General features: G+C 38.8%; 1 protein-coding gene across 1 annotated transcript in view; it reads left to right on the forward strand.

The window, feature by feature from the left end:
* PLPPR5 (phospholipid phosphatase related 5) overlaps positions 1-24,726 on the forward strand; it is a 203,121-nt gene that overhangs the window by 168,798 nt on the left and 9,597 nt on the right. The window contains exon 6 of the mRNA XM_085232184.1: positions 325-410. Coding sequence (XP_085088310.1) covers positions 325-410 — 86 coding nt within the window. The remainder of the gene's footprint in view (positions 1-324; positions 411-24,726) is intronic.

A 24,726-nucleotide genomic window follows, 5' to 3' on the forward strand; every position in this document is an offset into this window, starting at 1 on the left:
AGTTTTCCAGAGACAAATAAAGAATGTCCTTGTTTGCATTATACTTTTTCCACAGAGTCACACTCAAAGACGGTGAGACTCTGTGCAGAAGAGGAGGAATAGAAATACTAACCAAACTATGTATTATCAATGGAGGGGGAGAGTTTTTCTACTCTGAGTCTTTTTTGGAAGTAAACCAAGTGAACAGGGACTTAGTATCAGCTGATAATGTGACAGTTCTGTTGTCCTGTGTCTCCTATGGGAGTATTTTCTACTTATAATGTATACATTTCTGTTAACTAACATTTTTCTGATGAGAACAAATACAAGATGTTTGATCTTCAGTTCTTTGTCAGATTAAGAGAAGCTGGTGCTCCCATGGCACTGGACACTAGGTTGCTTTTTATTTTCTGTCTGATGACCTGCTTTCACAGCATATTTAAGGTAAAATGGCTGCATTCTGGTTTTTGAGAGGAATTTTTCTTCAGGAATCTGGTCGTCTATGTGCAGAGGTTAAGAAAATCTCTCTTGTACAATTTATTTTTAACATTTGAATTGAAACTCTTTTCTTCTGTTTAATACTATAAAACTGAAAGTAAAAGGTGCTCATAGTTGAGAGAGAGGGTCGTCTACATGTTGAAAGGAAGAGCCAGCCTTCCTTGAGCATCACAAGGTTTCATTCACCTACAAGGTTCTTTATGGCATGCTTAATCTCAAGTGGTTTGATTTACAGACATAGCACTTCAGTACAATTGTTGTTTCATTTGGAAGGAAAATTGCTGAGAAATATACATGTCAACACAAAAGGAAATAATATTTAAACTTGTCTTCATTCTAATTGGCCTTCTGTATATCTGCTCCTTCTATTGTACGGCTCTGTGCTCTGTCTCCACTTTTTCATTCTGCTTCTGGCATCTGTCTTTCTCATTAGATGCTGCATAGTACTGTGTCACACTTGTAATAACCAGCAAGTGCAGACCCTACAGATAGTGGTCCAACAGTTGTGTTACAGGCATAAAAAATGACCTGAATTTGTCACAACAGCAACAAATTAAGGGGATGGCAAAGTTGTACAGGACCATGTGTATTATGCCTTCTGAAATCAAGCAGAAAAAAAAAAAAAGGTCAAGAAAGGCCTAGATAATGCTCAGTCTATTCTCATTTGTGCAGCTCCTGGTGGGAGTCAGTGGCCTTGTTCCAGTTTTAAATAGGAGACGTAGTAAGGAGTGTTTTACAATTTTTTATTTGTTACAATTCAGACCATATATTTCTTCATTCTTGGAAATGCATGTGGTGTTTGGAAGCAGAACTCCAGATATGATGAATGGCCCTTTCCAAAGAAAGCTTCTTATGTGGAGCTACTGAAAGGAAATCACCAGACCACTGAAGATGTGCAAGAGACAACAGACAAACCCGAAATGTCATTCCTCCCTTTCAGCCTACTTTTGTCCTTCTAATTTGAGAGGTCCCTGTTTGAAACCCACACCCTACCCTGCTCAGGCTCCAATGCAAGCCACCAGATGTGAATCCAGCACCTCCTCTCCTGTGCAGCTTTCCTCTCCCCAAGACTCCACTCCAGCCTGCACTCACTGGCCGTTAGCAAGGCTCCAAACACAGATTTTGCATTAGCTGTGAAGAGAACACAGGACAGCTACAGCTTCCTCGTCACTGCTGTTGGACAGATGGAGCAGAGATATGCAGCAATCCTCCCTCCAACTAGGGTAAAAGGGATACCTAATGTATGCAGCAAGACAGCAGCCTGTGAGAGACCAGGTCTTAGTTGCTGATGCATATTTACACATTTGTATTCTTACATTGGTATTACTCTTCCTGATAGCTGTGACAGGAGGCTGCAAAGTTGTGCAATCAGTGGCTAGCCCCGGAACAGGGAAATGCTCTTTCACCTGCCAGATGGAGACTGGATTTATCATGTGAATTTATCAGCTGTTTCTCCCAGAAGCTGTAAGATGTCTGGCATAGTCCGCTTCCAGGACAGTATGTTGTCAGAATAGGCTTTTAGTCTGTTCTTTCTTATTCCTTGAGTAAGAGATAGATGTGATTCCCATTAATTCTCTGTAACAGATGCTGTCTTTTTTTATATATATGTGTGCCTGTTTCTTATTCTTGATTACTTTTTGAACTTATTCACTCTTCCACACTGGACTTTTATTGCTTTTATTACCAGATGGCATAAAGAGCTTTGTGTCATACATTAATCTAGCTTTAAACATTTTCCATTTTCCTTCAGTGTCTCTTCTGATTTTTATGCTTCAGCAGCATTTGCTGTTTGTTTGCAGATCAGTATTTGTCTTAAAATATATAATGGACAAATAGATAGCTTTGCTGTCCACATGTAACATCTAGGCTCTCATCTACCTCTGGCAGTGGCAGAACTTGGAAGTTCTGCTATTTTGCATGAGAGTGGATTTGAGTTCTGTTTTCCATGTAGAAGTACAGACAAGAAGTGTGAGACTTGCAAAAGCAAGGAGAGCCCTCCCTGTCCTGGCAGCAGTTTGCTCATGCCTCTTTTTGTGTTTTCTCAGTGACCTTGTAGCTCTCTGCACAGTCACACAGACAGAGGAAGCTCAGTTACAGGCAAGAATGGTCCTCTGGGAGCCCTTTGCTCCTGTACCAAATGATGGCCACAGTGATAGCTGTATTGTGCTGTTCTAAACATTCTATTTCTTTATCAGAATTAAGTAATGTCGGAAACACAGAGGCTGCCTAATGCTTTTTAATTTTCTGTTTTCTATCTTTTCATGCAAACATGCATCGTTTTCTCCCATCCTGTGGTGACTCCCCTGTTACTGTTAGTCACTGTGACTTCAGTTGCATTTTAACAAAGACCAATATACATCAGCAGTACTGATTATGACTGAGTTTGCTGCCTTACTACTTATTTGGCTACAGTGTGATGTGATTTGTATCTGTTACACTGTAGATTCTTTCCAAAATTAATTGTACCTGCAAGCCACCTCATTGAATTGAGATTTCATCACAAATAGAACCTTTAAATATCAACCAAAATCTTTGGTAGACACATTTGTCTGTCTCACTGCTGTGCACAGTGCCTGCAGACATGGAGCTGAGGACATGGCACTGAGATGCTGCAAGCCAAAATGTGCACATGAAAGAACAGGCCAGGATGCATGAGTACCTTGTTATGCTGCAAAATGGAAATGCTGTGAAATGGATCATGTGCAAAAATAGTGAAAAGTGAGAGAAAGAAATTTAGCTAAAAATATTAAGAGCTATTCTGATATTAAGATAAAATTCTGAGTGTGTAATGAAATTAAGAAAAATAAACAGAAGTTTAAGAGAAATCACCAAATGCAGCTTTTCAAATATTTTCTCAAAGAAACCATGTAAATGCAATGAAATGGAAATAGATTTCTGCCATTTCTTTTTAGACTAAGCATTTTGCTTTGCCATCCTGTGCAAAAAATTGCAATCTGTCATCAGTACAAGAGTATAAATTGACTGTATTTACAGTATTTATGTATTAGAGATTTGTTTTCTGACCTGCTGTTGCCTGAATGGAGTCCGTCATGCTCACTGTGTGCAATCAAGAAGTGTTTTGCTGGATATGGGTGTGATACTGCTGGGCCTTCTGATATTTGCTAGATAAAAAGTAGCTTCAGGGCTGGAGGTGATGAGTAGATAATCCTTCATTCACTGACTCTTATCACACAGAATTGCTCCACCAAAGAGAGATTATAGCCAAAGCACTGTATTTCCTACCTTAGCAGAAGAAACTGTCTCTGTTGGTAATAACATTATAGTTTATGCAGTTGTGAAGCTTCTAGATAAATGAACAGGCAAAAAAAAACAGGTGGAGTTTGACTCCAAGTATAGCAGTTTTAATGTTTCTCACTGCTCATTTGTTCCTGAAGAGATCTGGAAGATGGATTTGCCAGGCAGTGGCTGAGGGGACCTGAGGAAGGTAGTTCTACAGCTGCACAAGAACTAGCTGAGCATTTCAAGTAACAAGGTAGGTACTCAACCTTATGAGCCTTTGTAAGTGTGAAAAATTGCTATCAGAGCATCCACATTGGTGATCTGTTAACACAAGTGGTCACTGTGGTATCTAAACAGCAGGTGATTTTGACTTGCTGGATGTTGACTAACATGGTTGCCCAAATAATAGGAACATACTGAAGTCTGATTACTTTTTCAACCAAAACAACTACTTTGGCTCTTATTTATTCATGTTGATAGACAAGGGCCTTGTCCCTTGTCTGGTCTTTCCTAATTCCGGTGAAATAATTCTCAACACCTAAGAATCAAATCCTAGGAAACTTTCTCTTTTCAGTAGCAAAGAAGCAGCTCTTGGAATTGAATGCTATTATTGTTTTCATTTCTCTGTTTCAGTTTTTCATGTTTCAGCTACTATCAAAAAAGCAAGGCATTTCAGCAAAAATGAGAACTGACCCCATCCTTTTCTTCCCCTATTCTTCAAAAATGGGATTTTAAGGGTCACCTTTGGTGCAGATATAAGTTTCTAGTAATGTCTCTTGCTTTTCTAAATGGAGTTTAGTCTGAGTTTCAGACCAAGATTCTAGTCATTTTGATGAGAAGATCTGTAGTACACTTTGTTTTCTGGCTAGACTCCAAGTATATTCTGCCTGGCTTAATTTACTCTGTGCTGCCAACAGAATGACATAGTTTTCACTCCCTTTTTCTCCTCTCTGGTATCATGTTGCTATGCATCACTAAAGCAGATAATCTAAGACAGTCACTGGGCAAAAATGGTGATGGCTGAAGTGCTATCATGCGCTCAGTATCCAGTGATGCTGTACTGGATCAGGGCTTGCTAGCTCAGGGGATGTTGTTACCAAGGTCCTTAGATTACTTTCGCAAGAGTGCTAGATGCAGAATCTGTGTCCAGACTGCCCTTTGAGCATGAAATTTGTCTCATGTTTTCCCTGTTTTGAAACGCTTTCATGAACCATGAAGGAGAACTGTGTGGAGAAATATTAACAATAAAGCTCCATCTGTGGGAAAAGAGAGCCGTACATTCATTTAAAAAGGTAGCTAGTAGCTTCCTCTGTTTCCTGTTTGCATACTTAGCAGCATATTTCCAGGTTTGATTGAAATCTGGCAGAAATTGGTGGCTAATATTTCTTCCACCTTGGTTTCAGTCTTGGCAAAATAACATTAACTGAGGGATAGTGAAATAAAGACTTAAAATGAAATACTTATTATTCTGAAAACATAAGGGGGGGAGGGGAGAGAGTACAGAATTGAGAATATTGAAAGTGTGTTTTATGCAGGATGTTTGGTCTGGAAGGTTCTGAACATGAAAACTAGTAGCCTGTGCTTTAAATGCCTTTCCTTATAGAAAAATCACTTTCTAATTCCTATCTTGTATGGATTTGAGCTTTATTATTTTGCAAACTTGGAAGTTCTTTCTCTATTAGAAGATGTTACTTCTGAATGTGTATGATTTTACTTACTAGTTACTTTTATACCAATGGATCTCCTTCTGATTACTCTGGTGTTGTATTTTGCCTGACCAGATGTTAGAACTATATTCATAGAGCTAGCACTGCTGTCTTGGGCTTTTCTAATCTCTTTCTAGCAATTTTACCTTCTTTCTGCATGTTTAGGCCAAAATTCTCAAAGACATTTTAACATCTGAAGGTTAGTAATTTTTTTCAAAGGTATTAACTGCCCATATCTAAATGAATGAAGCTATATCTGGATGGAGCAGTTAATATTAAGCTGAACACTTGGATTTGGGCTTTATGTGCTGGCACTTATGGAATGACTTAACCAACATCAGCTTGAAAGATGATTTCACTTCTTTTTTTGGCTCTACACAGAGAAATATGATTGCAGAGGATGCTGAGCTATGGAAATAAATTATTTAGGATAGGTACAGCAAAGGACTTTCATGCATTCTGAAGAGTTCAACTTGAGATTTTGGATATATCCCAAACCCTTGGTGAGCTCACTGGACACAGCCAGCATGGGCTGAAGGCAGTAAGGGTCTCATCACTGATATAGAGGGGGTAGAAGCAGCCCAAACAATCCATGCAGAACAAATTATCCTGGAAAGGTTCCCAGGAATGAAGAGTGTAAAAGCAGAGATTATACCTTGTTCCAGCAATGCAGTGCAAAAATGGGCAGTTCTTCAGGAGGCAGATCCTTTGGGCCAATAAAAGGTGCTTATATACCATAGCTGGGGGATTTGCTAGAAATGTCAGAACTCTTTAGCTTGCAGTTGGAGTTAGGCAGATTAACTTTTAGGTGCCTTTGAAAAGCGCAGTTTGTACTATTCTTTTGAGAATTTTAAGTGGAAGCGTCATGGATTCTGTAGAATCCTTTTGACACGGCAGTTTCTAGATTTTTTTTTTTTTTTTTTATCTATTAAGCCTTATATTGAAATATTGCCTGTGAAGTAAAGAAATCTTCATTTTGCCTCTACTATGTATGGCACTATGTTTACTGTCTAGCCCTTTCCTGCTGCACTGTAAGAGAAGGAAATCCCTTCCTGCAGTGTACTTAGTTTGAGCTACTTAGCAATATTTCTGCTCCTGATTGAATAAACTAGAAAGAATACAGCAACAGGGCTTAATTTTCCTTTGATGTTGCTTTGAAACTTACAGTTTAGGTAGAACAATATCTTTTGGAAGGAGGAGAGAGAAGTTGAAAGAGCTGAATGCCTGTTTGGCATGTAGGCTGAAGGCTGGAGAGAGATATATATATATAAATGTGTATTATCTATGGAAACCTGTGTAAGTCAGTGGGAAGTGAAAGCCTGTGACTCATCCCACATCCAAGAAGAGTTACTGTAGGATGGATGGCCCTTTGGAGGACAGTGAGTCTTTGGTGCTTTACTTGCTCACAAAAAAATTGCAACACGATCATTTATATTTTCCAGTGCCACCATTTTTTCTTAGTGGTGACTTAAAGCAAAAGATGATTTCGTACATTTCATACATACCTAAAAGCAATACTGTTAAATGAGGTCCTCACTGTTAGTTTGTTAGAGATATGTTTCACTACAAGGGATATTTGTCAAGTTACAGAAAATGCTCATCTTGGGGGAAAAAAAAAAACAACAAAACAACAATTTAATATGAAAACGCTATCAGGCACTAACTGTGGAAGCACCAATGGTTCTGCTATAACAACTTTATCTTTGTGTCTGCAAGCATTCTTCTAATAGAAAAAAAAAATAATAGTGATTAGGACACACTATGGCATTTCTACCATTATTTCATTACAAAACAATAGTCCTATGTTAGAAAAAAAATCTGTGCTTGTATGCAAGCATGAGAATGTTTGTCTGATGTTCAAGTGTTCATTTAAGTGGCAGCTTTACAGTCCTCACCACCAGTCATTCACAGAAACTAGTGAGCTTTTATTAAAAATAGTTTTAAATACCTTTGTGGTCATTTATGCTTTGTATAAACAATTGACCATTTAACTTACAGAACCCTGTTGCAATTACACTTTAAAACAACCGAATCACACAAAAGCAGACCATGACCATCCTCTGTAATTAATGTAATTAATATAATGAAATTCCTTTCGAGATAAGTGTATCACTTTTTTTCAGGTAACATAAACCCCCATAAACTTCGTTAAAGTATTGTGACTTTTTTTACCCTGGTTATCCTTTTCTGCCTATCCTTTCACCTGCCCATGGTGCTGTAATTCAATACCAGAAAACAATATTTTTGTTTTATTTGATAGGGTGTACACATTTAAAATGATGCAGGAGCAGTACTCCAGTGCTCATAGATGATTCACTGCAATGCTCCAAAGTGTACTTGCAATTCTGTTCTCTTCATGTCAGCTGCAGCTGTTATAATGGCACATTGTGCATTTACAGCCTGAGATCACTTGGAAATAAAAACAAGATTTAGAATATTTCTGAGCAGTAAATAAGCAAAGAATGATGTTCTTCATGCTCTTTACTGCAGATGCTTATTGTTTAACAGATGGTTTCATAACACCTTGGGGCCTACCTAGCAGTTTACAGGTAACAGTGTCCAATTAAACTATTCTGTTTCCCTCCACACACCACCTCCTCGAAATGGTCTGGTGAGTGAGGAACCAAACAGAGCATGTGGAGATTTTGTTTTTATTGACACAGCATCAATACATTTTCTGTGGCACTAAATTTGCTGCCAACTGAATAATATATTTTTCCTTTTCCCCTCTTGAGTAGAAAGTAAAATTCACTTTTTAAGGGAGCTAGGAGTAGAAAGTGCCTTATGGGCAAGAAATGGAACGGGGAAACTATCCTTACTCAATCATCCACCTTTTTGGAGCTATTTCCAACAAATTATTGAGTATTTATTTTAATGGTTATTGCTGGCACTGGTGAGCACAGTGTACATTCATAACCACTTACAGTTCTCTGTACCCATGGATGTCACAACAGTCTTTCTCTCTTCTACAAAGGTCTTGTGGGACTTCTGATTGCTTGTTCTTCTGCTCTGGTGATTTTCCCCTGCCTCCTCTCCCCTCCTGTGGTTCAGCAGCTACTCTACTGTGTGCCATGACAAATAATTTGTCTAGAAAACTGAATTTCTATTCAGAAAAAAAAAAAAAAAAAAAAAGGAAAATTATTGAGAGATACAAATAGCACATGGTAAGTCTCCATGCTCGGTGCAAAATCCCCACGGAAATCCTGCTTGCTAATGCTGTAAATTAACACTTCAAGTTGAGATAATGAAATAAGACTATATCAATTTGTCCTCTTCAGAACGTAGTACAGAGTAATTTCACAGAAATGACTGTATAAATTGAAGTGAATAACTCATATAATGAGATTAGCCTTTGTATTTATATGTGGAATTCTCCCAAATATAACCATTTCTCTAGTAAGAATTTTGCAAACCAGACATTTCCTTCCAAAGTAAGTCTGAATTCAATTTAGACTGGCAATAAATGAGAGAGGTCATGGTGAAAATAAGCAAGGGAGAAGAGGAGAAGCTGTAACTCTGAGGGAGTTGCTGTCATATGTACAAAGGATTTCTTCTGTGAGACAAGCTTAAAACTGATGACTTTTTAAATTAACTCCAGGCATCTATTACCATAAGATTTTTCTGCTGCTAAGAGCTTAGTATGATTTAAGAAAACGAATCAGTTGTATAGATGATGAAATTGTTCATGATTATTGTAGATGGAATTTCAAGCTTTTTGCAATATAATTTAACTATTAGGCTGAGGAACTAACCATAGCACTGAAGAAAGGGCTTCTATAGGATTTTATATTTTCTTGTACCCAAGCTTTTATGAAAATCCAGCACTGATACCTACCAGAGATAACACACTGGACTACATGGCTTGGTTTTCGTCTGCATTCTAAATCCTGCATTGGAATTTGGCTATGAAATGAGTTAATAGAAATGTTTACAGTTTGATCTGTTCAGATTGGAAGTGAGCAAATCAATAGCATGGCATCATTTCATCTTTCTGCCTCAGTAAACATACAAACACTTCATACTGATAGATTCTTTGTTTGGGTTGTTTTGTAGAAGTGGTTTTGGTTAGTAATATAAATACAAGCTGAATGGTCACTATAACAGGGCAGTATTGCAAGTTGGATAAAAGTGATTTGTGTAGCTAGTAAATAGTGTATTGTACATAAACAGGTAAAGAGTATAACATAAGTCATAGCAGAGCATCATGTAAGGAGTGGACGTTGGAGTCACTCCTATGGTATCCCATGTTCCCCTGGCCTTTCATGGGATTAGACAACATCCACAGTTGCTCTGCATTTAATTTATATTTGACAATTTAAATATAACAGGTCAGGAAGGAGACTATAAAGAAGTTGGAGGTGAGCACTGTCTGATCTTCCTATATTATCACATTCAATATCAGTTTGGCCTACTAGTCTTCTGCCTAGGTTGCAAGATTCATCTTTTATCTCTGAGATGCTTAGCAATTGCTAGGAATCTCTAACATTATTGCTAGAAAGCTCTAACATTAATGTGCTTTGCACTAGTTAGTATAAGTTGTACAATATTTCCACTTTAAGCAAGAGTAAGAAATGTGGTATGGGGAGACAGACTGGATCAGTTTCTGTATATGTGTGTGCAGTCTAACCAGGGGCCGCGATGGCACCTGGACCTGATGCTTTTCCAATAACTCATAAATGAAAATAATAAACTGCTGAATATCTGATCAACCCTGAATTTAGCTTTGCATGGATTATCATTTTGGTTTGGCTAATTATGTGTACAGTTATAAGCATAAGGAATACTGTTTTGTGCATTCGTTGTTTTTTTTTGTTGTTTTTTTTTTTTGGCAAAGATTCATCAATGTGTAAAATTGTACAGAGTATCCTGGATTTTCATACATGAGACTTCATTAATTCCTTACTGCATTTTAAAAAACCTTCCTTACTTGTATTTCCCTTTGTAATTGTCTTTACTAAAGGAAGAGTAGTGTGTTCAAAGACAGTCATTTAATTTTGATAAGATCAGAACTGTAATATTTTTGTTTCCCTGTGATCTGATCTGTCTGTTTCTCTCAGGTTTCAGTGAAGCACACTCTCCTAAAAAGTGCCATAGGCTGCAGAGTCCTTGATGTTAAGATGCTGTTCTGATTAATAACCAGGCAGCCAGCAAATTAGAGCTGCTGATCCCCAGATGCTGGGCTGGAACTCCGACAACAATGCAACAGACAAAATGTAGTGAAGTGGCCAAAAGCAGTAAATAGGGGTCCATGAAGTACTATACCGATTACCTAAGAAAATAAAATAATAAATAAATATAAAGTAACTTGCATAGACAACAGCAGCTGTAGCTTACCTGGCAATTAGTTTGTCAGCTTTTTTTTTCTATCATATAACAGTTTTAACAGTGATAACGATGTGAAAAAAATCAGTGGTGTTCTGAACAAAATCTTATTTCAAATTTTAACCCTTAGCTACTTGACTTACTTGCTAGTTCCTGGGAAGTCCATCATGTACTCAATGAGAAAGTACTGTAAATTTGGAGGGGAGGAAAAAAGAAACTGCATAATCCACATAAATAATGGAGTCAAAACTCTGATTTAAATTCAGTGCTCAAGTTAGCCTTAAAGTCAGCCTTAACTATAGAGTTGCAGCTGGCACCTCATAACATGAACACTTAAGTGGCCTGTTGTATTGATCCTCAGTGTCCACAAATGAAGCTATAAACTTTCTTTAGAGCTTTGCTTCTGCTTCAATGCCTGCCCGTGATTTAGATCAGCAGACTTCACAGTAGTTCTGTGTTTCCCTGGATGTGTGGAAATTCCCAGAGCAAACCTGCAAACATCCTGTGTATTTAGCTCTGCAGCTGTGCAAACAGCACAATGCATTTTCAATATTCTGGTTTAAACAAGCACATGGATAATTGAACTTCAAAGCAACGGCTCTGCTTACTCTTTTATGAGCATGCAAATTACTGGTGTGACTTCTCACCGGATTGGGAGCTTAATGGAACAATCAGTCTGATCGAAACCCACCTCGAGGCAGGAGTGCAGTCAGGAGGATTTCTGCGAGGCTAATCCGTTCTTTGCTCGCTGGCAGAGTGCAAAACGAATGGCAGCCTGCAGTTAGCAAAGTTTTTATATTTGAATTCCAGTACTCTGTGGTTTCTTCCCTTCATAGCCTACATTACTTCTAGAGCAAGAGCTATGATTCTAGCATTGTTTGCAGAGATCAAGCATGAAAATAGCAGGTTAGATGGGGAAAAAAATCAATGTCTTCTCAAAGATTTAGTGTGGTTGGATGAAGTGTTCAGTTCAGCATCTTTCAGCAAATCTCTGCTCAAAAGTTGTTAAAATGTGAAACATATTTGGCTCCTGTATTTGTATTTCCTGATCTATTTTTCTTTAAAATGAGCTTTAACTTGGTAAATACCCAGTACTTCCTCCTCTGAGTATTACTGTTGTACAGCCAGTTTTTAAGTGAAAGGCTGAAAAATACACTAGGTGTCTCAAAGCCAGCCAAAGCAATTTGCCATCTTCTTTTCTAGTTTAGTGAAACAGATATGAATGTTTAACTTCCTGCTTTTGGGAAGCTCAGCTCTAATTCAATATAGAAAATTAAGGCCCAAGAGAGAGGAGAGGCAAAAGTGTGAGGACACTGTGGAAGCTATCTCCACGTAGACAGACACCTAAATGAACTGAAATAACAGAAATTTAAAAAAAAAAAAAAAAAAAAAAAAGATAATATTGTGAATATTTGAAAATAAATGCAAATTTCAACTTTGAGATGCAATTGGAATTTGCATGAAGCCACAAAAAAAATTTATGGCCTGTATTTCCAAGTAGCTGGTCATTTGAAATAAAAGATGATGTTATTTTCAGCAAATGCTGAAGACCCATGGGCTGAAACTTTGCTCCTCTAAGGTATCCTCATCTGAAATGTGTGTGTGTGTGTGTACAGGGAACTGCCTGAATGTTCTTTGGTCCTAAACATGGCAGGAGGATATACCCCACAGACACAGAGGTGCTCTCGTATTGACCTTCAGATGTGATCTGAGAAAGGGAGGCAGATTCCTGCTGGGACAGCACTGTGCAGTGTGTTGGCTGTGGGAGGCAGCCCAGGTCAGTGTCCCACTGCCAGCATGTGTGTGCCCCCATGACAGAGTGCACGGAGCCATCAAATCATTCCCTCAATGGAAAGTAAATGCTAAAAGCCAGTGCAGCCATGTGCAAGCATCCTGAAAGACATGGCCTGCTGGCACGTCTTTAAATCTGGCATTCAAAATTGCTCAGACAGATGGAACAAAAGTATGTAATAAAATGTGACATTTTATTTTATCATCCATGTTTGTTAAGTGAATTCTTCTGATTATTACCACTGTCGGGAGCACTGAATGCGAATCAGATTCTGACAATTTGCAGTTTATAAAAACCAACTCCTGCGGTCAGACAGAAAAAGAATAATTAATTGCAGGATGCACATTCATGCATGGAATCTGGCCACAGTGGGTGACAGCTCAGCCTAACAGAAAAAAAATGACATGATTTGAAAAAGTCACAGTTTCTGTAGTCAGTCATTTACAGACTACTGCTCAGTATTAATTACGTACTTCATAGTCTTCCTTATCTATATATCTGTACATCAAAATATGATTAGAATTTCATGTTAAGAAGCAAGAAAAAAAAAATGCATGTTTTTCATGCTGTCTTCCCAGTAGCTCCCACTTATTTGGTGTGTAACTGGGCACCTTGCTTTCTGTCTTCCCCAAAGCCCAATCGCTGTGCAGAGCTTCTCCCTCGCTTCTTTGCTTGCTGCTGCCCTGATCACACTCCCAGAGGCCAGGAACCCCTCCTAGACCGTGGCAGAACTGCAGGGGTTTAATTTCCCAGTTTTTTTTTTCCCAGAGAAACTAACCCAGAGATCCAGCACTTGCTGCACAGCACTGCAAACCAAAGGAGGAGGAGGGAAATTGGCATCAACGCAGAGCGAGCTGAGACACTGGGAAAGATGGCCCCTCATGCCTCCTTTTCCAGTTTAGTCAGAGACTTTGACAGCAATTATATCACTTAATATTCATTTAGTACTAAATTGGGAATATTAAGCAGTATATGATTGATCTTTTAATTAGCAATTAGATTAAAGCAACCTCTTCATTGCAAGGGAGATGTCATTGAGAACTAACTTTGTATTTGACAATATTTGCAAACAGCTTTACTGAATTTTATAGGTGACAATTTTCTGGGGCCTAGCCCTGTGTTTGCTGTGACTGCATGCTCTTCCTCCAAGCATGAATAGTTTACACCCCAGAGCCATACCAAAAAAACATATGCAGAGGTAAATACTAATTCCACTGTAGCAGCAAACTCAAGCACCCCCCTGGCCATGAATGCTGGCCATCTGAATAAGTGCACTATTTACATCATAGGTACTCACATGAATGCCTGAAGAAAAAACTATGATATTACTAAAATTTTTAGTCATCCTTTTCCTGTGGAAACAATTTTCTCACTGAAGAAGCCAAATCGATGAAGGAAGCACTGCCACCTGTTAGAAAGGTGCAGAAGAAATCCCAAGTCTGGGGACAAAGGCGTTTCCCAGGGGAGGGACCACATTCCCTTGAGTGTCTCAGTAACGGAGAGATTTATAATCAGGGACACTTATTTGTATGTGGCTGTTCCTCTGGTGAGAGAGAGGATGACAGCAGACTGGGCTGCTTTCAGCCAAGGAACATTGCACAGGACCTGCTGATCCTGCTGGATTTCAGCCTCCTGAAAGCTCAGCCCTCTGTATTCCTCATCCCTGAAAATGCCAGACCCAGACCCTGGCTGCAAGTTATGTCTGAAGAATATGTGCCTGAATATTACTGGAGATTCTCATTTGAATCTCCTCAGTCCAGTATTGATGCTGACTTCTTGCTGATGCCAGCATCAGAGCCAACAAGGGGAACAACCAGCAGCGTTGGTGCTTTTAGCAGCAGCATTACCTCATTCAGACTTCCTCAAAGCTGGCTACATAATTGTGCGTACAGCATTTCACTTCAAGGAGCTTGTCACTTAAGTAACATGTGCTGTGGTGTTGGGGAGTGGAGGAAGCACATGAACGAAGGCAGCAGAGGCAGCTCATTGGGTCACAGGACAGGCAGCAGTCTCCTTGGTGATGTCACTGCTAAATGGGTTTCTTTTGGCCACTAGCTCCCATGTCTTTCCTTTCCAAGCAGTCTAAAAATATGCACTAATTGGGTGTGTATATTTTTCTCCATTCCTGACCTTGTAAGTAAATATTTAAGAGCAGTTTCAGCACTGGATCACATGAAGAGTTTCCACTGGGGAATGTGTTCTATTCACTGGTGGATGAAAGTGTTGAGTCATTACCACTTAGGTTTTTGCTAGCACCTCTGAACAATACACAGGCCAAGAACTTTTTGCAAAAATTATTCAGTAACATATTTCAAATAATGAATATTTCAAATAAATTATTAGGAGCCACACTAGACTAGGAAAAGAGGCAAAATAATTGATGAATTTTTCATGCAGCTTTACCATTAATATAATAAATATTATATGGTACTGGAGGGAAATGAAAGATTTTGATATGAAAAAAGAAATTAACTATGAAGAGAAAGCACCTGAAAATTGGTGAAGGTGTATATCCAGATTTGAGAGAGCTGAATAATAATGAAGTGATTTCCAGGAGAAAAAATATGACAAGTACGAATCACTTTGAGAGGCAAAATACTCATTCTCTTCGATTCTTTCTCAACAGAGAATATACAGACGTCCCAAACTTTCTTTGGTTCTGTTTAAAGATAAAGAAGACCCCTGAAGATAGCTGTGTGAGAACACACCTCAATCTGACTAAAGGGAATTATGAGAGCAGAAGAATCGATATACAAAATGGCTGTAACATCTGGGGGGGAGAAGGGAGAGAGAGGGAAAGGGGAACATTTTGAATATCAAATTATGCTTTACTTTTAGTTTGCAAATTTCAGCTTAATACTGAACTAGCATGATAGGGTAGTTTGTTTTTTGAAGACAGACTCCATAAGATTCCTGGTGTGCTCTAAGTAGGTTCATTTTGCAGCATTAGCAGCAGTGCCATTAAGCATGTCTGAGTGGTCAGACAAATCTGCTCTGACATAATGCTTCAAGCAAAAATATCATTTATTTCTCGTTGCTGTTTCACTCAGGTGCAGTGTGTACATATTCTAATTAGTTTTATCAGCTGACTGTTCATTTTAACATTTACAAAATTAAATATCTATTTTTAATCTTATTTTTATGGGAGAGAGGAAGTTAACTTTTTTTCCTTCCAAATCCCCTCCTTGGTACCATCCTTTTTAACAGTGCGTAGAAAGTGGAAGAGAGAAGAGAAGCAAGTTTTAAATAAAGGAACAAAACACATATTCCACATATTCCAGAGTTTAAAAAAAATAAATTCTAAAAGTGGAATGGAAAGGGAGATGCATTACATATTTTTCTCCATTGGAGCACACTCTGATAAATCCCATCCCTCAATTTGATTTAATAAAATAAGTTCCATTTAATGATGTCTATAAATAGTTCTCATGACCTCAAGTATAACATACTAAAATGACATAAATGCTTTACATTCATCATTTCTGCAAATGTCTCATCACAAAATATGTCATGGGTGCATCAGTCTTCTCATTGGACATTTCCCAGCCTTGGCATATCAATCCATGTTTTGCACATCTGCTCCGAAAATGTAATTAGTTATGCCCATATGCTACAGAAGTACATGATAAAACTTAAAATACAGGAAAGTCTGAGAGACCCGACAGACTTTCTCCTTCCTATGTGCATTTGTTGAAGACTAAGAAAAACATGAAGCTTTTTTTGCCCCCTGCCACAGGGTGAGGTTATCATTGTGTTATAGGCAACTTCAAGAGATTAGACGAAGAGATTTGTAGTTAATTCTGTTAGTTCTGGTCATTTTGTTGAGGAGCTTATAACTGAAAAAAGATTGAATATTTACGTATAGATGTACCTTCTTACCCTTTTCATTAGCATAGTTATGAACTCATCTTTGTAAAGCAATAAGAAAGATAGTCAGGATCCTCAAGTTTTGTGAAAAGGGAGATCCGGATGAGAATCTCTTGCTAAATTAAATGATTACCTCCTGTAGCAAATGCAGAAGCTCTGAGTGTGTTGATCAGCTTTTTGACAGCTCTGCTCAGTCTTGCTGGCATGTGGCAAAGGAAATGGGATAAACTAAAGCAAGCAGTGTGCTGCCCACTAAAAGTTGGTTCAATGGCTACTCTGTTTTCTTGTTTTTTCACTGAAATCCAAAACATTGTCGCACTGTTTATGACCCTAAATAATTTGTGGCCATTTGGCATTACAGAAACACCATTTTAAATTAATCTCTGACAGCACGTTTAGTTGTTGCATGTGTTGTTTAATGACTGTGCACTTTAAAAAAAAAAAAAAAGGAAAAAATAAAGCCCTTTCAAATTATTACCATTCTTTTAGTTCAGTATGGGGTACATAGGGTTAATTTGGAAAAGTGAAAAGCTCTCCTGATTATAGAGATTTAGTTTTCTTTATAAGCTGGCTATTTTAAGATCTGTTTACAAGATCACAATATGTAACATCGTTCAAAAACAGTATGAATTGATTACATCCTTCTGGAGAACATGTAGCAGTAGAATAGGCATTTGTAGCTGTTTCACTGCCCTATAATTAACGCCTTATTGCTTCCCTTTTAAACACATGTTGCTACTGCTGGAAAACAGCTGAAATGCTTAAGATGAGACAATGGAAAATATTCCCCTCCCTAAATATGCCCCTAATCTTTTTCCGAGAAATAGCATAACACTGCAGTCACTACCAGATAGAAGAGTGAAGGCAAGATATGCATTACATATTTTTGCTTCAGTTTATTTTTAATGAGCAGTTTTTCCCCAAATACTATTAATAATTTGAGCATTGCTTAATAGGGAGATGATATTAGAAGAGCTAAATAGAAGCTCTGATGTTCTCCTTCATTTCAGTGGATTCTGGATCACAGCATAGTGACGGAATGATCAATAATCACATCAGGAATATTAATGTATGCCAGAATGAATGAACAAACCAAAAAATAGGAGGTTTGCATGGGAAGAATTACTTAGGGAACTCAGTTCTGCTCTGAGCTGGTCTCAAATTTTTGGAAACTAAAAATAAAAAAATATTTCCTTCACAGCTCAGCTCTCCACACAGATGAGGCAGCTAAACATCACCTGCTGGCTTTATGGGAACGTGGTGGTCCCATGTGATGCTCTGCTGGCCATTTTATGAAATTTTAGTTGTGATCCTACATGCACGCTATAAACTAGCTGTCCCACAAGTAATGAATTAGAACAATATAACATCTGGATCTATGTTATTAGGGTTTTCCCAAGGAAAATCTTCAGAACCTCACAATATTGTTGTAATAAATACTCTTGATAAAGTGAAAAGCAGATATGAGATAATACTGTTTTCCATAAAGGTCACCTGTAAAACAAATGATTCTAATTCTATATGTAGCAATAATGTACATCAGCTTTATCAAACTGCAGATGACTTTCTGAGCAGGGAAGCAAAAATTCCCATAGCAACCTTTAAAATTTCAGGTGTAACATGCATTCAGTATATGTAGCAACCTGTATAAATGAGGAACAAGAGCATTTTGAGTTAAGGGTTAAAAAACAACCTAACTGTAATGGAAATCATTAAAGCAAATACCCTTTAATTATATAGGAGGTATATTTCTCCTTTCATACTATTTTTTTTCTTCTGTATTCTGAAATTTATACATAGACTGCAATGCAAGTGATGGATGACAGTTATCTTTGTGCCTCTACTCTGATATCCATGGAGCAATGCCACCAAGTGCTCTTTTGCCCCTCAGCTCCTTCCAGCCCGTGGTATAGGTGCTGCTAGGCAGGATGCCCTGACCCTAGCACACCCTGCTCTCCATGCCACTGCCAGCTCCTCTCATAATGGACCCTATCCTCTCTCCTAGCACAGCTGCCAAAGCCCTGATTAAACCTGGGAGAGGTGCTAGGCCTGAGCAGGAGGCAGTGTGTGACCTGTTGAAAGTGGTTTTGCTCCCTAAAGGCATGTTAAAAGGAGAGGAAAAATGAAATCAGAGATTTTCTCATATTGGTGCCTCTGCATTTTAGCCAGATAGGGCATGGCCCTTTTTGTTAACAAGAGTTAACAAAACTGGTTTGACCCAGAATACCCAGAATACTAGATATTCTGCATAGGGCTGATGCTTTCCTGTATTGAGAGTCTGCTTTGACAGTAACTAGGGAATGGAGATAAGGCATGTATAAAAAAAAAGTTAGGCTCAGTCTTCAGCAGAAATCTATTTCTTCATCAGCTGTACCAATACCGAATGAGACACAACTGCATTTGTGTAATAATTCTACATTCTTCTAACAATTGTGTGCTCTAAAAATGTGTGCCTCCAACAAGGGCACGATCATCATCACAGAATATAAACTGGTTGCTTTTCCTGTTTTTGCGTCTTCCCTATTGTAATTCTTCATTATTTTTCTTCCACACAATGAGATGGTAACAAAATATGTGCAACCATAGGAATGACGTGCTTGAAGGCACCCGTAAATATTGAACAACTTACTTCTCTACGTTAAGCTGTCACAATTAATTTGCAAATAAAATCTGTACTGTCTTGTTAGTGAATTAGCATATAGTCTCCAAAGAGCCTCAGCTATTTTCTCTTGAACCCAATTTAAAATGGATTAAATCTTTCTCTACCCTTTCTTTAGATTCCTTTTCTGTCAGCAAACAGATTATCTGCCAGGCTTTTGTTTATTGCAAAAAGTATTGCTAGTGGACCAAAGCAGTCAAGATGCTAGATTCCCTTAATGTTCTTAAAGAATTACTCTCCATTTTCGCTTTAGTTTGTGGAATTTCAGGCTGAGTTTTCAGTTCAAAGGGTCTCTCTTTTGCTTGTATTAGAAACTTTGCACTTTTGTGTGAGATACTGCTAAAGACAACTGAATGAACTGAACTATCAAGTGGTAAAAAAAGAGATAAAAAAGCATTAGTATCTTGAAATCTCAAACTGATCACCATTTGTGGGGTCCCAGCAAATCTTATGGGTTCCTGGGCAGGAGACACAGGTGATCAGGATGTCTGCTTTTGGCTTATAACTGAACAGCCAAACACAGCGCACTGAGTATATGAACAGTTCTGCACATGAAAGTAAGAAACTTTGTGATAGTTGTACACATACAGAGTTTCTTGTTCCGCTCTCACTTTAGAGACAAGGTTTTCAACACCTAGTGAAATCATTTGATTTAAATGAACACAATTCCAGACAACGTACAATAATAAATCTTATTTCTTTTCAGTTGCAAAAGAGCCTTCTGAGATGATTTACTTTACATTAATTTTAAGGATGAAATAATATCCTGTTATAAAATTTTGCAAGCATTTATTATTCTTGTCAACTCCAAAGGCAGCTCAGTTGCCCTTTAAGTTGATTTATTACTTGAGGACCAGTGAATCCTCCCCACTACATGGTATCAATGTTGCCAAGATTAAAAGGAAGGAACCAGTTCATTTTGGTTTGGATCTGACAGCTAATGGCTTACTTGCAACTCTTGATTATCAATGCAGACATAATAATGCTCAATTCTTAACTAACCTTGTAAACAATATAATTATCAAAGGAATTAGTTCTGCTGAAAATCCAGTGTCGTGTCACAGTCTAGATAAAAAATGTTATAAGTCAAAGTATGTATTTTCGCCTGTAGGAAAATTGACATCATTCTTTTCATCATTACTCCTGTTATATTTTAAACAAAGACATTCTTTTGCAGTTCTGCATTTCCTTAGCCATGTATCTTTACCTAAACCAGGATGCAGCTTCACTTCCCAGGTCTCCAAAAACTTTCAAGTGCCCAAGAAGTCTGTGGCTGTCCCCTTGAGGTAAGTGGTCATCCCTGATTTCCTGAGAGTCTCAGGTTCTGTCGGGCAGCTTTTTAATGAAGCATTCCGTGTTCAGCAGATGCTGCTGTGGGACAGGGCCCTTCCTTGCATCGAAGTGCTGGCAGGGCTGGGGACAGGCAGCAGAAAGCTCCTCAATGAGTTGTGATGGTCTCAGTGGGAGCCTGAAAGCTGGGCAGTGCTTTAAGTATGCTTCACTATCCAGGTGCTTCCCACTAAGACTGTACAATTTGATCCTTTTGTCATCAGTCAGTCCTACCTGGTACCAAGTAGGTGCTCTTCTATTTGTCAGAACAGGTTTACTTGGCCATTTTCTTTTTCTTTGAGTAATCTTAATAACATGACAGAGGATCCTCTTACATACACTTTTGCCCTCATCTATTCTTCATTAACCTACAAGGGATTGGTGTGCAATGCAAGAGGCAGTGCTGATAAATAATATTATAGTGTGAGTTGGGCATTTGAAAGAAATCTCCTTGATATTCCTCCTAGCCTGCAAAGCTGCTGCTGGAAGGTTGGTTTCATGAGTGATTTGTGCCAGCATTATCTTATTTTAGTGTCTGTCAGTGAAATCCTGCCCATAGCAACCAGGCATGTGAAAGAATTTCCACATATAAAGCCTGAATATTTTGAAAAGTTCCTACTTCAACTGCAGCCTGAGAGCAGCAGAGATCAGCAGCTCTGTTGTCATGCCCACATTCATTTCCTCTTCCTCTGGCCGGGAAACTCTCCACAGGTCACTTCAGGCTTGTCATCCCTAGCAGGCATAGTGTCTGCACCAGGCAGCCACCTCCAGCCTCTCGGTGCCTGCAGCCACTGATGTCTCACAGCAGACTCTGCTGTACCTCTCTTAGTGGCTGTGTGTGCTGGTGACAGCTCATCTGCTCTGTCACTGAAAAGACTTTTGGTCATTTCTTTGCATGTGTTTTCAGTCCAGCAGAAAAGAGAAGTGCATTATTTACAGGCTGTAGCTGTGAAGCACTAACACAGAAAGAGGCAGTGACCTTTTCTTGTCTCTTGGAATTTTTCCCTCTTTATGGTCAAGCCACAGAACACAGATGCTAAATGTGGCAGCCCTGGTGGCCACGCAGTCACAGTGCTGCCTGAGGAAGCTGGTTACCCAGGCCGTGGCTTTCCAGTAGCTGAGGTTCTGAGAAGGCAGCTTAAAAAAAAGTCTTTTAAATAATATTTTGAAGCACATAAGTTGAGAGTGCTGTCACAGGTGCTTCAAAAGCGCCTGACCAGTATCTTATGACAATGAGATGGGAGGCAATGTTCTGTCCCTGGTACTGGGCAGACGGGGCATCACTGCAAAAGCTCTAACTGCTGGCCCCAGCGAGAGCTCTGGGCTGCACAGCTGGCACGCTGCTGGGCAGCCACCTCCCTGTCAGTCCTTCTGCGTGCCAGAACTCACTGCTCATGGTAAACACTTCTAACAGGTCTTGAAACAGTGTGGAAGATCCTTAGGAACTGCAGTTGCCAGAGGAAGTCTGTAAGCTATGGTGTTTATATCCTCTAGATGGTGATTACCTAGCTAGGAAACTGCAGATACATTTTGAATTTTCTTTTTTATGATAAAACAATGACATTGTTTTTAAAAAGTGATCTCATGTGATTTGAGAATAAGCCACACTGAGCTGGATGGGGAACTTTCTAGCACTCAGAGCTGTTGTTTGGGGCTCTCACAGGCAGAGACACTGACATTGCATTTTGCATTGTTTATGCACTGCTTTCTTTAGACATGTAGAATCACTTCTTCACTGTTTAATTAATTTCAGAGGGAAAATCTGCAGAAGGAAATGGAGGTGTCCAGAACGAAGCTCTTAGCTGTAAGCAGCTGAAAGTTGAATTCTTAGTCAGACTCTTGGCACTTCAGTAATCATCTTAAATGGTTGGGCTCTAGCAATCTGCACACAGCTACTGAAAACAGCAGAAAGAATATCCAAACTATCAGGAGATTGACTTTGAGTAATAGAATAGTTTAAACACTTTCCAAGCATTAGCCTAAGGAAGCTGAAATTCCATAACAGATAAATCTTTGGAAATAGGTCTAAAGACACAATACATTTTCTAAAATGGTAAGTATTGGAAGTATTGGCACAACTCAAAAAGAACAATGTTTGATTGTACTTAATAATAGGCCTCATTTTTCTTTGATATTGCTACTAGAAAATCAGAAGAATAACAACTCAGGCTCAAAACCTCTACATGACTACTAAGGTTTTCCTCCATAAGTTATGACCTAGCTAAAGAAGAAAGTAAATGAAAAATAAATCCTCTATCTAATGAACTGTAGCCCACTGTTTTCAGGAAGGATGTATGAAATATCTGCTGCCGCTTCTGATCTCCAAGTGCTTCAGAGAGCAGATCGCTGCTTGAGCAGAACTGGTAAAAATCAATGCAAAGCACATTGATATTCCTATCCCAACCAACCAGGTATTGCCCTTTCTCAGAGGAGCTTAAATTACATGCATGCTACTTAATTTTTGGTTAAGCTTAAACAATTCTGTCCTTCCAGGTAAGCCTGTTGAAGCACCTTCTTGAACATTCTTTTCTCTGGCACTCAGAGTGTTACTGCTGCCCGTCCTGTTGGATTCCTGTTTATAGGACTGTACACTACTGAGAGATTAGGAGCTAAAAACAGCAAGCAAAATTCAGAATTAATAAATGCAAATTAATGCACACTGGGGAAAAGCCAATTCTCCTATATATACACACTGATGGAAATTAAATTATTTAGTAACCTTCAGAATAGCTCTTAGTGTTATGAAATGGCAGCTCAACATTCAGTGGTACTTTAAAAAATAAATCGGAAACAGGAAAGAATGCAAAGTATAATTGTGGCAATGTGTGCGTGTCTGGTGTGCCTGCATTTTGATGACTGGTTGCAGCAGAACTAGAAACTATAGAGAAAAGCAGCATCTATGAGTATGGATGTGAAATGGATTTTGTATGAAATGGTATCAGGCTAAGGCAGTTCCTCTGGGAAAGAGGCAGCGCTTGGAAGTCATACTAGAGGTCTGTGGCATGGGGAAGTTAAACAGGAAACAACTGTCAGCTCTTCTCTCAGTTTAAGATCCAGAGGGCATGACTTGAAATTACTGTAGCTGGTTTAAGAAATCACAATAACTTGATTTTTCCTGCAAATTGAAATGTGAATCCATTGATATGGTGGTAAATCGTAGAAGTTTAGATGCAGTAAAAAAAAAAAAAGGTTTATGGGTTTTAAACATATTGATAGAAGTTGTGATGTAAAAGAAAAAGAGCAGCAAGGATATTCTGGGGAAAGAGGGAAAGAGCACACATCACTGTATTGACCATCTCTGCCCTGTGAGCACTGACCTGTGCACCTGGTCCTGGTTTGTATAAGGAGCTCTTTATGTTTCCCAGGCTAGGAGAAAGCATGCTTCCTGTAGTATTTCACAAGCATCCTAACTGCTATTTTATGGCTCAGAAAATTGAGTCAAACTTTTATTATAGCTTCATGGGGCAGCATGAGAGCAATCTTCTTGTTCTGCCTAAAAGGCCATGCTCATCATTTGTTTCATACAACATTCAGCCTGGGCAGGTCCACAGCCACCCAAGTGCAGCTGAGAGCTGAGGAGCTGTAGACGTTTGCTGAATGACCCAAGCAGGATCACAGATTCTCACCAGAAGAAGGTGAGGGCTGATGCCCTGCTGCTTCCCAAAGCCAGGGCCATGGTGAGGTGGGGTCCGATTTCTGTGCTTCATTCTCCCCAGGTTCAGACTTAGGCTTGCTCCCATTGTAACTGCCAAGGAAAAAGAACCACTACAGCAGTTCTAAGTGCAGTGTGTCAGACCTTTGGTGGAATCATTCAGAATGTTTCAGTGCATTACTGCAGGAGCAAATCGTTTTAGCAGAAAACTCTTTTTCTTTCTTTTCCCTCTCACTTCCATACCATCTCTCCGAAAAGAGAAGTTAAGCACAGTGGGAATGTCAGCTGTGGGAGTAAAAGGCTATTCATTGGCCTCAATCCTGCCAGCTTTGGCAGGATCAGTGCTTTGACTAACATGATGTCTCTGCAGATACAGTCTGCTTCATGAACTGTCAAGTTTTTATCTTTTAAAAAAGATCGAATGAAAGATGCTTAATTGACTTGTAAATAATACAAACTGTAATCTGAATTAACAGCACTTTAAAGCAGGATTAATCTCACAGAACAGCATCTTCCCATGCCATCAGGTGACTAGATCTATTAAAATAATCCTGAACTGCTTCTTCAAATCCATGATACAGAATTTTACAAATACAAGCAATTACTCAGTATAGAGAATATAATATGGAAGCTACAATGCCAAAATAATTCTGACAGAGTAGAATGCAGAATGAAGACAGAC

The sequence above is a fragment of the Meleagris gallopavo genome, chromosome 10 (assembly GCF_905368555.1).
Source record: "Meleagris gallopavo chromosome 10, MGAL_WU_HG_1.1, whole genome shotgun sequence".
Lineage (NCBI taxonomy): Eukaryota > Metazoa > Chordata > Aves > Galliformes > Phasianidae > Meleagris > Meleagris gallopavo.